This window comes from Corticium candelabrum, chromosome 8 (genome assembly GCF_963422355.1).
Source record: "Corticium candelabrum chromosome 8, ooCorCand1.1, whole genome shotgun sequence".
NCBI lineage: Eukaryota > Metazoa > Porifera > Homoscleromorpha > Homosclerophorida > Plakinidae > Corticium > Corticium candelabrum.
In genome coordinates, this window is record NC_085092.1 from 2,424,666 (window position 1) to 2,439,695 (window position 15,030).

Here is a 15,030-nt window from a genome sequence, read left to right on the forward strand (position 1 = left end):
AGCAGCCAAGGGTTTAGCACTTTAGTGCTTCCAAGTAACATACTGTAGAACGAGTAATTTTGGGGACGAAAAATTTGGCAATTCTTCCAAAATGACTATATTTATATTTTGACAAGTTATATTTTGGTGATTTGCAAAGTTGATGAACGTATGACATCACTTCATCTGCTACAGTACATGTGATGTGTGTCTGGCGTTGCGAGGCTAGTAGTGCACGTGAAAATGGATACTGTACAACCGGGAGCATGGAGTCATTGGAGACTTATGAAGTTCCAAGCTGCATTCGAGGCCATCATGTTTATCGTGACATTTGGAGCCCAGCTGTTGGTGAAGAGCTAATGTGTAAGAGAGCGGCGACCAATGACACAGTGACAGCTTTGACACAGTACCTTTCAGACATATCTCGACTTATGCCGTCATGGCTCACTCCACTTCTGCTTACGACAGCGAGGATGAAGCACACATGGAGGCTGTAGGAAGAGCAGGCCGTTCAAAGTCTTTATGCTGAGGGTATCTGTATAGTGGCGTTTTGTTATTCAGCTGTGTGCATGCGCAATGAAGCTAAGCTAACATAGTATTGACACTTTCTATTTTGGCGATTCACTCTTAAATTAAATTGCTGAATTGTCAAAATAAAATCGTTGCCAAAATTTCTTGTTCTACGGTATGTATGAGAGGTTGGCCAATCTCTTTTAGGAGGGTGTACTCAAGAAAGTACATTAAGTATATTTTATCTTTTTTTTAGAAGAACTGTTTTCTGACTGATTGGGTATTGTGTACCAATTTCCTTTTTTTGCTTTTCATTAGTATGCTGCTATGATGGGAATTTTACCAGAGTGCCATAGACCTCGAGGTATAACAGCATGCTGTTCAAATGTAGTAGCTCTAGCATGCAGCCCTAGCTTCGTACGCATTCATACGTCTTCCCTCTTACTGTGGTGTAGTCTGGGTTTCTCACGATGCATGTTGGCAACATGTGCAAATGCACATGTTTACGCTACCTGGATTGGAGACACGTGCTTGCCAAACTTGGCAACACATGCTAACTCGAATCTACAGTGTTGGGTTCCTACCCTAGATTTGATTGAGTTGTTGGTTATTTCAAGTTTATTGATAGCAATCTCATCACTGGCAGCTGCAGAATCATGTTTTACATCAGCCCGTGGACACATCTGTTGCTATGATATTAATATTGAAAGATCAACCTCAGATTACTGTGACTGCTGTGCTTCATATAACAGTACCTTGCCTTGTCATGGCATGCTGTTACGTATAACTCTAATTTGGAAATATGTTACCACAATTTTGTAATACTCACCTCTAAGGCATGTTATTGAAAATGATATAATATTACTGCTAACTTCATGCACATTTACCGTATAACCGGTTATTTCTGTGGTCTTAAATTTCTGCGATTTGAGAATTTAGACAAAATTTTTAATTACTGCAAATTAAATTTCTGTGTTCTAACCAGGAAGGCGGGTATTACACATGTACACGTGTACATGTGTCCAAACAGTGACTTCCTGGGACTCTGAGGATAAGTCTAAATATCTGCAAATTTTATTTGTGCGTTCCTTGAGTTTTTGCAGAATTCGCAGAAATGTCATGATTACAGAAATAACTGGTTACACTTTTTCATATATATATATATATATATATATATATATATATATATATATATATATATATGTAATTTGACCTGCAGTTGCATTAATTAACCAAGGTACAAAACAACTTTATTTATGCTAATTGATTTTGTCAAGTTTGTCACTCAGCACATTATTGCTTATTTTGCTGCGTGGACGAGATAAGTCTTTGCAGTGATTAAAGCATTTTAGTCCAGTCATCATCATAGAAGATGATTATATGCTGTAAGTAACTTTAAGGTCATTGAATGATATAATTGTGAAGTACACTTTAAATAAGCATTTTTGGAAAACTATTTGCTATTTTATGGCTGATGTTACTAACACTGGCTAACGTAAAATTGCAAATGAGTCTCTACTTTTTTAGAGTCTGCTCTAATTCATTGATAGTAAATGCGACTGTTATGTTATTATTGTATTTTGCAGTTTGATGCGATACGGAATTATCTCAGTTCTGGAGGGAGTGTGTTGCTAATGGTTGGAGAGGGAGGAGAAATTAAGTTTGATACAAATGTTAACTTTTTGCTGGAAGAATATGGAATCATGATTAACACTGGTAAGTAACACAACATCAATAATACTGGCTAATTACTAGATCACATGTTCATGTATGCTGCTGTCACAGTGTGAGTATTAATTAAGGCAATGATTTGTTGATATTACAGATAGTGTAGTGCGGACTGTGTATTATAAATATTTTCATCCTAAAGAAGTTTTAGTGTCAGGTGGTGTGTTGAATAGGTCAGTGGTTGGTTCAGAGTCTTGCCTAGTTGTGTCCATGATTTGAAATTTTCTGTTACAGAGAGATTAACAGAGCAGCTGGAAAGGCGATACCAGGGCAGATAGAAATAGAAGGAGAAAACAACGAGCAGTGAGTATTGTTTCTGTTTTTAGTTTTATGTCTTTTTGTTTTTGTTGTGTCTGTTTACTTACTTTTACCAGTCTGTCTGTTTGTTCGTGTGCTGTTTCTGTTTATTTCCCTATATCTTTCGCTTTTTTGTTTGTTGAACAACAGTTTGTGTTCTTTTTGTTGTCTGTCACTGCGTCAATCTGTTTGTTTTGTTTATTTAAGCTTATATGCCTCTGTAATCAGCACATAGATGAACTATTGCTAAAACAGGTAATCAGTTTGTATGTACAGAGTTTCTCACAGAGCTGCCCAGCCCTCTCACAGTCGACTTAGAAACATTTGAGTCAGCTGGTGACTAACTTGCTGACTCATTTCCTTTATGCATTACCCGTGTCGAAGGCTACTCTAAATCGCAATAATTGAACTGCAAAGCCTGATCTGATATGTATCAAACTAAATACCACTAAGACAGTAGATGGATGCTTCTATCCGAAATGAGCATGTTGTTTGTCCATTGTCTCGTTAGCTATTGTAGTTTCTTGGGAAGCCATCCATTCTGTCACGAAGGTAGCACATGATTGACAGGTTGGGTGTATGTTTGTATGTTGTCTGTTTGTCTATTTGTGTGTCTGTTTGTTTATTTGTGTGTCTGTTTGTTTTCTCTTTGTTAATTACTTGTTTAGCGCGGTTTCTTTGACTGTGCAAATGGCATCTGTAGGTCTTGTGCCTTTGTGTCTGCTTTGTTTATCAAACTTCCTTATTAGATGCTTGACATTCGTCTATCCCTTCGGTGCAACATTAAATGTTCAAAAACCATCAGTTGCTGTTTTATCTTCCGGCAGTGTTTCTTTTCCTCTCAATCGACCTGTATGTGCCTTTTACAAATCAGTATGATCTTTACTCACCAGTTTTTTGAGCACTGTACTGTGTAACAATGTAATTTGCAGTCAAGTGGGTATGGTCGATTGGCAGTCATGGGCTCTTGTCACATTTTTTCTGATCAATACATAGACAAAGAAGAAAACAGCAAGCTGCTGGTATGTATTGACTAATGAATGGACTTATTAGTAACACGGACTAGCAGTGTTTTTCTTATAGGATGTTATATTTCAGTTTCTTACTACAGATGATGTTCAGTTGAATTCTATTGATGCAGAAGATCCAGAGGTAATAGGTCATTAATAATATGTTGAGTCAGAATTGGCTTTGGGCTTTGTAATGTTCTCAAACATTATTAGTTATCATATGGGCATATTGATCATAGCAATGGTAGGGTATACGTGTTTCCCTTGTTAGCGGTAGGGTATGAACGTACAAATGATTTGTAGTCACTGTATCAGTGAGGGTTGCCACAAACCACGACATGATACAATGAATCTTGTGCAATTGATCAACGATAGGAAGTAGAGAGATTGTATATGTCATTGGATCATTGGAGAAATGAAACGTACTAATAATTGTAAGAGTTGATTATAAAGCCCTCTTTACATGATGCTTTGTGAATTCAGGTTTCGATCTTGGTCTGGGGTAAAAGTTTGACCCAAGTTGGATTGTTGGTCTGTGGGCTTGACTCACCTTTCTGTATGTCATGTCAAGCCCTGGCCCTAGTATATATAGCCACACTAACCAGTTCATCTCAAACATAAAAATCAAACATGGTTGGACACAATTAGTTCATCTTGCCCCCCAGAAAATATTTAAGGAAAGACAAAGAGCTTCCAGGGTGGAATAGATTGAATGTAAGCAACAGCAAATTTAGCAAAGGCTGCTCACAACAGAGAATAATATGATTTTGCCAAAAGCGGTAATTCCTGTTTTCGTCTTATCGTTAATTGGGACGTTGGCTGCAGTCTAAGAGAAAGTCCTCTATAGGAGAATGCGACTGGTTATCTTTGCTGCCATGTGATTGGCTTATGTTCTTGACTTTGCACATTTTATGTCTTGGGAAAGCTCTCAGTTGCTTTTTGGTGTAAACACAAACTGTGGTGGACTCATGTGATTGAGTATGGATCCAAAGTAGGGTATAATTTCTCAGGCCCTCGGTAAATGGTACCTAATATTTCTGCTTGGTTAATTATGTATGCAAAGACTTCTTGACATTTGTTTTCAATGCAACGCTGGTGTACTAGAGCAAATGTGAACGATATGAGCTCACTGCAAAATTGTTTGTGTTGGAAATTTGAAGATAGCTTGTGATTATGATAAGCTGAGAAGCATAGCAATGCTATAGTACTTTACATGCAAAGGGTCGTAATTATAAGTGATGTTATATTGTGTGTTTATTATTGCTTGCACTGTTTTAAGGATGTTCTTCGATTTAGATATCGGACTATCAGTACATTCCTGATACGTCAAGGCTATCAGACAGATTGCGTGTTTGTCTTCAGGAAGGAGATGAGGTGCGTTTGCCATTTTTCTTTGTGTGAACTGTTTGATTGTTTACATATTGCATCTTGTTAGTTTTTTGTATGACAACTCTAGCTATTTTACTATGGTTGTTGTTGTACTGTGCATTTATCGTAGCCTCACACATCAATATGACAATTACATGTGCAGCAGTTTGTTACTCTGTCCGTCTGTTTGCCAGAATTTCTGCTTGTCTATCTACTTATTTGTCAGTATGCTACCAACTTCTTTCTGTCTTGCTACTAATTTGACCTCCCTGTCTAGTTCAGTCATCTTTCATGTTGCTTTAAATTTTGTTAGTTGCATATGTGTATGTTCGTTTGTCACCACAAGTTTGTCTTCCTGTCCTGTGTTCATATCATTTATTATGTTCTGCATATCAGGTTCCAAGAGATTTTACTAAATTGTTTGACATGAAAACATACCAACTCGACATCACTTTACTTCCAGATGCTATCAGGTGATAATTTTAGTGCAATGATTATATGTATAACAAGTTCTATCTGACTTATGAACATGTAGAACATTTGATGAACTGAGGGTCAAACACGATACTCTTACGTTGATTCAGCCACAGTTTGAAACACCGTTACCTCCGCTTTCACCTGCAGTGAGTTGCATTTGCACTAGTATGTAATATACCATATGTAGTTTTGGCAATGAGCCTTGAGTTATGGGACTTGACGTGATGTTGTGAAGAGCATGCTCAAATGGGAGCTGGAGCACTGCTAGTCTGGATGGTCATGTATGTTTGTATGTTTTACGTAGGTGACTATGTCTGTGTGAATATGTGTTGTGCTTTTGGCCAAAATGGTCTAATCACAGAGCAGTATTTGCGTTTGGTCGTACATGGCAACTATAAACAATAAACAGACAGGCAATCGCAATTTGCCAACAATTGAAACGTACTCGTCTGCATAGGCCAGTGTGAAAGCAATCAGTTTCCTGAATCAAGTAAAATTATCCTGGAACTTAACATTCAAATAACTGACATTTATGTCTTATGTATGTTTTGAATCTCGTTATTTGATGATGACAGACAGTTTGGTAGTGTTAAGGTTGGTTCACAATATGCGACAGAGACGTGAGACCGTGACAGATGGTGACGGACAGCTCTCCCTCGTGTTCACAATATGTGGACACCCCGTTCTGAAATTACCATTCCCTGAGCTGCATGATTGGGTCATCCTCGCTTTGCTGTTTGGATAACAGTACCTAATCATTTCTTGTTGTGGTCCGCCAACTTTCGACGGAGCGGACAAATAGAATTGATTCTATCCAGTCTGTCAACGCTCCGTGAATCAATCTGTCTGTTGTCTGTCCGATGTGGTTTGATGGAATGGAACAGATTGCTCTCCGTCGCATATTGTGAACCAGCCTTGAGAGAATTTTTGGTCACATGAAGCAGCAATTGTGGATGCTGCAGGCACTTGATATGAGACTGTCTACAGTGTGATTAAATAAAAACTTATTTAATCAGCTATACCCTGTTTCCAAAGATTTGGGAATTGCTGTCCATTGGTGAAAGTACAAATACCGTATTTCCACCATTTAACTGCAGGGTTCTTATTAGAGCATTTGGTTCTATGTGCCTTTGTACAGTGTGGTTAGTGAATAGGGTAGAAGCCATGGAATTCCCTGGAGGATATTGCAGACAAAGGACAACATCACTGTTATACAGTGGATGAAAGTCTGCAGCATGTGCTACTGATGCATGAGGTCAGTTCCTACTGACAATTTATGTGTGGAGGAAGCAACCAAATCGGAATCAGAAATATGGCTAACTGTGATGTCTTCCTTTGTCTGCAGTCCTCCAGAGAATTCCATGGCTTCTATCCTAACCACACCGTCAAAGGCACATAGTACCAAAATGTTCTAATAAGAGCCCTGCAGCTAAATGCGCGGAAATGCGTATTAAAGAGTGGTCTGGTTGAAACCAGACCAACCAGACTGGTGGCTACATCCCTGCATGAGTCAGTTGTCTTTCAGGACTCATAGGAGTAGTTGTGGAAGTGGGGGTGGAAACACAGTGTCAGTTAATAGCGTTTATTTGAAGGCTACGAGTCATAGTCATGGTATTTCAAGGAAACGTGACTTGCAAGTAGTGTACTGTAGAACCTTGCTTATCTAAACAGCATTTTGCACACTTAGCAGATAGCTTTTGGAATTTTGCAGATTATTAAACTTGCTGACCTAAAAAATTGTGCTGTCTAATCATCTACTGAGTATGTGCACAAAGTTGTTTCCAATCCATCGAGGATGAGGATGGGTATTGTGTCATCTATATACCCCGTTTACACTAGCAGTTGAGAACAGTTCTGAGAGTTCTAGAATAGTTCCCAGTAGCAGTGCAAACGCCCTGTTCCCATGGTGTTCTGTTCTAGAACAGAACCCAAAGAAGAGAGGTTCCAGAACCTTCCCAGAATAGTTCCAAGTGCAGTGTAAACTCTCCCGCACCCTAGAACAGTACCGATGTTAGCAAATTTCTTCCTATAGCTCCTGGTTATCACTATGGCAGCATAGAGCGATCATGAGACGCTGAAGCTTATCGAATTGTGGGGGAAGACGCGATCTGACAGCTCTTTGAGTTTAGTCATAAGCACAAAGAACCCAATGAAAGATTGCAAGAGACATGAAGGCTGCTGGCTACACTAGAAATTAGAAACATTTTTTGAAACTCTCCGTCACTTTGTTTTGGTTGCTTGAAGGTGAACAAGTAATACCGTATAAGATGAAATATCGGTGGGGAATTTATTTTGGTGGATTGGCTGATTTTTCAGGGACCGCCAATATAAAATCCGCCATTAATTTGGCCCCTGAGATATGTTGACGTCATCACCCACGTGGATCAGGCATCATATGGCGATGTGGTGGTACTTCACTTGGATGAGGCCACAAGATGGTAGGTAATCGCTGCTTGCTGTCTGTTGTGCCTATGAATGAGGCTGTAAGGCTATGGATGAAGCTGGACTGTCATGTTCACGCGGGTGCTGTTCTTTGCACTGACACAGCAGTTCTTCATCACTAGGCAGTAGTTGGAGACCAGTAAGTTAGGGAAATGTGAGCCACAAACAGCTGTCAATCACAAACTCCTCCATGACCACTTATGGTAAGACATATATCAGTTATCAAGCAATGATATCCGATCGCCAAAATAAAATCTGCGAATACACTTTGTCCATCAATTTCTAAGCAAACTGCCAATATAAATTCCTGCCAATGTTTTATCTTATACGGTAGTTGAAGAGTAGTGACTCGAGACATACTAAAGTGCGTTATGTAATCAATCACATGACAGCTACAACAAGAAGCGTGTGTTACGTCTCTCTCGTGAAGGTCTGGGAGTTTGAAGACATTGAGCCATTAGAACGGAAAGCTGGCTGCAGTGTAAACGGGCACCAGAACAGCTCCCAGAACAATTCCCAGAACTGTTCCAAGGACTGTTCCCAGTGTAAATGGGGTAATAGTCAGCAAGAGCATCTTGTGTAGACAGCTTGTCTGCCGGCAGGTTCTACTGTATTCTAAATTAGGGAAACAGAGTGTGACTATCTTGTATTTGTGTATATATGAAGCTTTTGTCGTGCTAGACAGGGCGGATCCAGAATAACACTTGGGGAGTGTCCCAACTTTCGCAAAATTTTTAAAGGACTTAAATTGCCAAGCTCATCTGTTAAATGTCACGTGGACTTCGAGAGCTGCAGCTTGCAGAGTGCTGAAGAACCTCGAACCTTGATTGCTTTAAATGGTTAGTCAGGTGACTCTGTGTTCGTCTTTATGCACGGCTCTCAGTGTCTGGTGTTAGATTGTTCGTTGGACACTGATGTCGGTATTGAGACTGGATTAATTACAAATTTTAGGTTGCTCTTTGGCAGTTGGGTGTTTGGTGCACCATGGGACAGCCCCTGGATCCGCCCCTGCTAGAGGAACGTATGCAGCAAATTGCACAATACAATGTAGGATTTAGTTATGTCATCACAAATTGCCTTTGCCTCCAGTATTCCATTAATCTAAAAGCATTTTACCGCTACATAAAAGTTCTATTTACCTGACAAAATCCTATTTAGTGCCGACACACCCTATATGCCTGTTTTCGGATAAAGACTCAGACCTTACGTGTAAGTATGTGTTAATTGATGCTTGGGGTGGCTTATTATTTCACTGCATGGAACAAGTTTGTTGTCATCAAATGCTTAGAGTGTGTTCACACCGGTCCTAATCAAGATTAGTGTAACACCATTCTAACACCATTCTAACCTCATAAAGAGTAGTATTACAATCGCATTAGTGGTTGCACGTGACTGTGGCACGTGAGGTACTTTATAAGAAGAGCATGCCACCAATGTTTCTGATGTGATGCTGTATATTTAAATGTACAAACAAAGCAACATCATGGCGACGTATACGGAAGCGCAGGCAGATGATCTACTATGTGTGTGCCTGTACATGTGACAACTTTCTGCCATCCCTGAAGGAGCTGCCAGAAAAAGTAAACTAAATGTTTCCCTCTTCAAAACGTAAAGCAATGGATTCGTCAAGACAATTCACACGAATTCTTGCCGGATAGGACAGATGAAAACTGTCGAGGCTAATTACACTACGTGACTCATAGTTAACGGTGTAAATGCGCTTGCGTTAATGTTGGCCTAATCATAGTTAGCCTAATCATAGTTAGTCCAGATGTCGGTGTGAACATGCTCTTAGTCTGCTATCGCTTTTCGTAACTGCAATGTTCGGAAAAGGTATGAATGGTGTAAGCATGTCTACTTTTGAGACACATGAGATAAAGGATCTGAAAATTTGACCAGATCCTCTACATGAAATTGGTCATAGCTCTTTTAATTAAATAAATGATGTGTCAACAAAGAGTTACAATAATGAGCCATGTACATAGTGTTTAAAATAATGATTTTGTTAATTAATGTTTGACAATTGTTAATATATTGAGATTTTAAATTATTGATGTCCACATCTACTTCTTTGTTTGTGGATGTGTTGGCTTTGTGTGCTGTTGTGTTGTGTGAGTTATACTTTAATAGTTATGGTCAAACAGAAGCAGGAGTGTAGAATGCATTGAGGCAGCTTGCTATAGATGCAAGTAATACTAGTAATTTTTGTCAGGTTATTCCACCGTTGTTTCAAGAGCTTCATCCTCCATCACTTGATCTCTTTGACCTCGATGAGCATTTCTCATCAGAGAAAGTTCGACTGGCTCAGATAACTAACAAATGTACATGACAATGCACTCAGCAAATATCCTCGCTTTGTGGCATCTGTACTTTCATAGGTACTGATGATGATTTGGAGTATTATATTCGAGAATGTGGAGACATACTAGGAATAACCGGCAAGCTGGCATCTGACTGTAAAGATGCGAAACACATTTTAGAGTATGTGTTTGCTCAAGTAGTGGAATTCAAGAAAATGAATCAGGTCGGTAATCAATGTTTTGCTTGCAAGGTCTATCCTTGCACTAATCTCTGCTCACTCTTTGTGTTAGGACATTGATTTGGACGTCCCACAAGCTTCTGCTGTTGTGGATGGTGCAGAGGCACCAGTGTCACCAACAGACATGCGATAACAGGGTGTGTTTGTTGATGACATTGAACTGTATATTTGGTATTATGAGGTACAGTGTGCATAATTACAGATAATGGGATTGATGGCAAGTGCAGATGGCAAGTGCATTTGAATGATTACAGTCGTTTTAATTAAATGTCCGTCTAGCTGTCTGCCTATTTGTAACTCACATGTACTGAGCTAGAACTACATCTTGTATTTCCTTTTCTCCTGTCCCCCCTTCCCCCAGGAATATCATGGCCATACTATACGATACCAACTTAGGCATACCTATAGCTACAGACAGAAAAGGCTATACAGGTCAGTCCTAGTTGTCCAGTATATCATAGATATATTAGTAATGTACTGTACGTAGTACAGTATACTGTTATGCTACAAAATACAGTTTCCAATAGGTCACAACGACCGTTAATAGTTAATGTTAATAATTAATTAGTATTTTTACAGAGCACGTGCATGTGTACGTGTACTGATACATGTAGTGTACTGCAGCTCTAGCACATTGGCAAAAGGTGAATGTGGATTTAGGATAGTGCAAACAATCGTTTTTATGCATTCTGTATCGGTTAGTGCAAGCAATCGTTTCGAGTAGCCGTAGTATGTAGTGGTGATGGAAACGCATCCGGGTCTGCAATCCACACTGCGTCTGGGGCGAGGCTAGGCCTACGCTTGGTTCACACTGGTTGACAATATACAAAATTCCACACGTCGCGTCGCGCGTCGACCGGTTCTGAAATAGGAACAAATCGTATCCAACACGTCGCGTCGGTGCTCCGCGGAAACATCCGGGACTTACGAGGTAGGAACCTGCAAAAAGACAGCTCGACTACTACTGCAATTCGTGCCTTGTCGACCTATTGTCGTCTTGAGTATGTTGATATTTGCCATTGTTTGCTTTCTTGTCCCTGCCGCTGCGTTAGAGAAGCGCAACGCCGTCATCATGATTGCAGATGACGCAGGCATGGAGAGTCCGTTCTACAGCAACAATGTCTGCCAAACGCCAAATTTGAACTCTCTTGCCTCCAAGAGTCTCATATTTGATAGAGCCTTCACGTCAGTCAGTAGCTGTTCACCTAGTCGGTCAGTGATAATGACAGGCCTCCCTCAACATCAGAACGGGATGTACGGCCTACATCAAAAGGAAATTCATTTTAACACATTTGACAGTGTTAAGAGCGTGCCATTGCTGTTAAACAGCAGCGGAGTGCGAACTGGGATTATAGGTAAGAAGCATGTTGGACCAGAGTCCGTGTACCCGTATGAGTTTGAATACACTGAAGAAAATGGCTATTCCATTCTTCAAGTTGGAAGAAATATAACTTTCATTAAAGATCTTGTGCACGAATTTCTTCAGACACAAGATGATCGTCCGTTTTTCCTATACATCGGTTTTCACGACCCTCACAGATGTGGACATACACAACCACAATACGGAAACTTTTGTGAGAAGTTTGGCAATGGAGAACCAGATATGGGATTCATACCAGACTGGAAACCGGTGTTATATAGTCCAGATGATGTCATTGTGCCATACTTTGTTCCAGATACTCCTGCAGCCCGAGCTGATATCGCTGCTCAGTATACAACAATCAGTCGCTTAGACCAAGGCATTGGACTGGTTGTCAAAGAGTTGGAAAATGCGGGGTATTTGGATTCAACTCTGGTTATCTATTCATCTGATAATGGTATTCCATTTCCATCAGGAAGAACTAACCTATATGATCCTGGCATGATTGAGCCCATGCTGGTGTCTTCTCCATTAGCAACACATCGCAACGGGGATCACAGTCAAGCAATGGTTTCATTGGTTGACATTGTTCCAACAGTTCTTGACTGGTTTGATGTTGCATATCCTAATTACTCTATCTTCAAGTCTGATCTGCCAGTTCAACTTACTGGCCGTTCTTTATTACCAGTTTTGGAAGAAGAACCAGAGTCAGGATTTGATGAGATTTATGCTAGTCATAGTCTCCACGAAATCACTATGTATTATCCAATGCGCGTATATCGTAATCGACGCTACAAGCTCATTAAAAACCTGAACTACAAGATGCCATTTCCAATAGATGAAGACTTCTTCTTATCTCCAACATTTCAGGATATCCTTCAACGTTCACATCAGAAAGAGTTAACTCATTGGTATAAAACACTACATGACTACTACTACCGCGATCAGTGGGAATTGTTTGATTTGGAGCAAGATCCTCATGAACTTCATAATGTAGCAGATGAGCCATCACGGCAAGACATCCTGGAAGATATGAAGACTAGGCTGCACAAGTGGCAGAATGCAACCAATGATCCATGGATCTGTGCACAGGAGGGAGTACTGGAAAATGTAGGGAGATTTCCAAGATCTGGTGTTTGCCTGCCATTATACAATGAACTTTAGATAATGAATTTCCCTTTGTCAAGGTGTGATGCATGATGCTAATTCTTATAAATTAGACTTTAATTAACTAACACCATTTTCTCTAACATTTGAGTAAACTTGACCATTTCTAATACTGCAGCAACTGAGACTGCCGCAAAAAGAAAAGATGTTATCTAGACATTTGCCTGAAGGAATTGGACTGACAAATGTATGAGCATGCATGTACCAGTATAGCCAATAAACTTTTTATTAAAGCAGCAGCTAAGCATACGGAGTGGATGGTGTGGCTTGCAGTCATGCCCAACAACACCTTTCAACAACGAAATTATTGGTGATCTGTAATGGCCACATTATGCACATTTCCATGCCATATGGTTCAATAGACTTGCACAGAACATATACCCATGTCTATAGTACAATACCATCAAATTTTGATATTTACAAATTGCAGTTTAAACTTGCATTTTTATCTCTCATATCATTGTCTATATTTTAATGACATAAATGGTACGTAGCCATACCGTTATATTTCTTGAATATTATTGGAGTGAGAACCTTGCTTCAAGTCTTCTTAAAAAATGCCATCAAATATGAATGGAGGAGCTCTCGAAGCATGGGTTTTCTCTGTTGCATCTGCAGTTTCATTTGCTGTCTCTTGCTGCTGTCTCAATCGTTCTTTGTGCCTTTTCTTCTTAAGTTTCCTTTTACGATTTCTCTCTTTCTGAATAGCCTGCATGTCTGCATTACTTTTTCCAACAGCACTGTCATCATATTTCATTTGAGATACAGCCATGTTTATGTCAAGTTGCTTCACTGCAGCTGTATCATTGATATTTTTCTCAAACGCAGGGACTCTGAAGACGGGAAGTTGTTCAGGAAGTGTTGCAGTAAATATTTCAGGCTGTTCTTGACATTTAGTGTGCTTGCCTGTACCTCCTGCTGCTGCTGATTGTTTGCTATACTCCATTTTTGAGAGAACCTTCTCCCTAAACACTGGAAGTTAGTTAGACAGACATTGTCAAAGATAGAAGACAATTTTATTCACAGTTCATTAATTAATAAATTTCATGGTATGAATTAACGATGGTTACATCTCAACTATAAGCAACCATTATACCATGGTCACGTGATGTGCGACCAGTCATGAGCATGTATTGAGATGGTGTATATGACGCATTGCACAGCAAGTGTTCAATAAGCTACTCATTGCACTGTCACTTGTACTTCTACATGTCACATGACCATAGTACTCATGGTATAAACGTTGTATGATTAGGTGACTATTAGGCTTTTCCTAGCACACAGAAAGGGGTTAGAGCCCTCGGCCAATAAACCCGCCCCTTGTGCCATTAAAAGCGATATGGCACGCTAATCGTACGATAACCGATACATAACATTCAAACTTCTGTAGTCATGTCCTTGAATTTACTTGTTGAACTAATAGCCAGACACAGCACAACAACATCAAGAGATAACGCAGCTGCCATGGTCAACAAGAGGCTATTAAGATACATTAATACTGTTAAAAATTATTATAAACTTTAGATAAGCTGTTTTAATAAGTACATATCAACTCTTATTCAAGTTTCTTGAAATTTTAATATTAAATTTACTACAACACAGGCAAAGTGGCAAATGCCAGAAAACAAAGCCCCCAAAATGCTAACCAAATTTCACAACAAAAGTTGATATAGAAGGTAACAAGAACAACACACTGGTATTTTGCAATACTGTACAGTGACTCAGATATGAATCCTTTCTCTGATTTCACAATGTTAATTTTACGTATCATATCTCTTTCTAGCCTAGCTTTGTCATTAATTAACACACGAGAATCTCAGAAATCCTGAAATGATAAAGTATGACTAGATTGACCAGATAAGAAGCAAGATCAATCACCAATCAGCCAAAAATAGATACTAAACAATAATAGTAATATAAAACAAGTTTTCTTTAATTTTAATAACATAATGCACTCATCTTGTGCACTTAATTAATTAATTAAAGTTAATTAAAATTCATTCAGTATTTCTGACATGTAAACAGATGGACAAACACACAAACTGAGATATCAAAAAAAGATGAGATAACAGATTGACAGAGGTCGAATAGACAGAAACTAGATGCCGAAAGACTCACAAGTTTGCCTTTTACGGTTGCACATGATGCCCGGA

General features: G+C 39.3%; 3 protein-coding genes across 3 annotated transcripts in view; 2 read left to right on the top strand and 1 right to left on the bottom strand.

Moving 5' to 3' along the window:
* LOC134183801 (intraflagellar transport protein 52 homolog) overlaps positions 1 to 10,570 on the top strand; it is a 14,637-nt gene extending 4,067 nt beyond the window's left edge. The window contains exons 4-15 of the mRNA XM_062651374.1: positions 2,076 to 2,205; positions 2,315 to 2,390; positions 2,452 to 2,520; positions 3,264 to 3,387; positions 3,447 to 3,536; positions 3,598 to 3,666; positions 4,821 to 4,898; positions 5,289 to 5,365; positions 5,428 to 5,515; positions 10,024 to 10,132; positions 10,190 to 10,335; positions 10,403 to 10,570. Of these exons, the coding sequence (XP_062507358.1) occupies positions 2,076 to 2,205; positions 2,315 to 2,390; positions 2,452 to 2,520; positions 3,264 to 3,387; positions 3,447 to 3,536; positions 3,598 to 3,666; positions 4,821 to 4,898; positions 5,289 to 5,365; positions 5,428 to 5,515; positions 10,024 to 10,132; positions 10,190 to 10,335; positions 10,403 to 10,483 (1,137 nt within the window). The 3' untranslated portion in view covers positions 10,484 to 10,570. The remainder of the gene's footprint in view (positions 1 to 2,075; positions 2,206 to 2,314; positions 2,391 to 2,451; positions 2,521 to 3,263; positions 3,388 to 3,446; positions 3,537 to 3,597; positions 3,667 to 4,820; positions 4,899 to 5,288; positions 5,366 to 5,427; positions 5,516 to 10,023; positions 10,133 to 10,189; positions 10,336 to 10,402) is intronic.
* A 714-nt stretch (positions 10,571 to 11,284) lies between these two features.
* Positions 11,285 to 12,961, top strand: LOC134183800 (N-sulphoglucosamine sulphohydrolase-like). The gene has a single exon (XM_062651373.1). The coding sequence runs from the start codon at positions 11,354 to 11,356 to the stop codon at positions 12,872 to 12,874; it is 1,521 nt and encodes a 506-aa protein (XP_062507357.1). The 5' UTR covers positions 11,285 to 11,353; the 3' UTR covers positions 12,875 to 12,961.
* Positions 12,962 to 13,427: 466 nt separating this feature from the next.
* Positions 13,428 to 15,020, bottom strand: LOC134183804 (uncharacterized). The gene is made up of 2 exons (XM_062651376.1): positions 14,996 to 15,020; positions 13,428 to 13,849 (listed from the first exon to the last, which is right to left on the bottom strand). Exons 1-2 carry the CDS (start codon positions 15,018 to 15,020, stop codon positions 13,428 to 13,430), a joined length of 447 nt encoding a protein of 148 aa, XP_062507360.1.
* Between the last annotated feature and the right edge of the window lie 10 nt (positions 15,021 to 15,030).

What these genes read in the sequence shown, in the direction of transcription:
- LOC134183800 (XM_062651373.1), top strand. Translation starts at nt 11,354, where the DNA reads ATGTTGATATTTGCCATTGTTTGCTTTCTTGTCCCTGCCGCTGCGTTA.
- LOC134183804 (XM_062651376.1), bottom strand. Translation starts at nt 15,020, where the DNA reads ATGTGCAACCGTAAAAGGCAAACTT. An exon ending in CAACCGTAAAAGGCAAACTT is followed by an intron (nt 13,850 to 14,995) that starts GTGAGTCTTTCG and finishes ACTAACTTCCAG; the next exon opens with TGTTTAGGGAGAAGGTTCTC.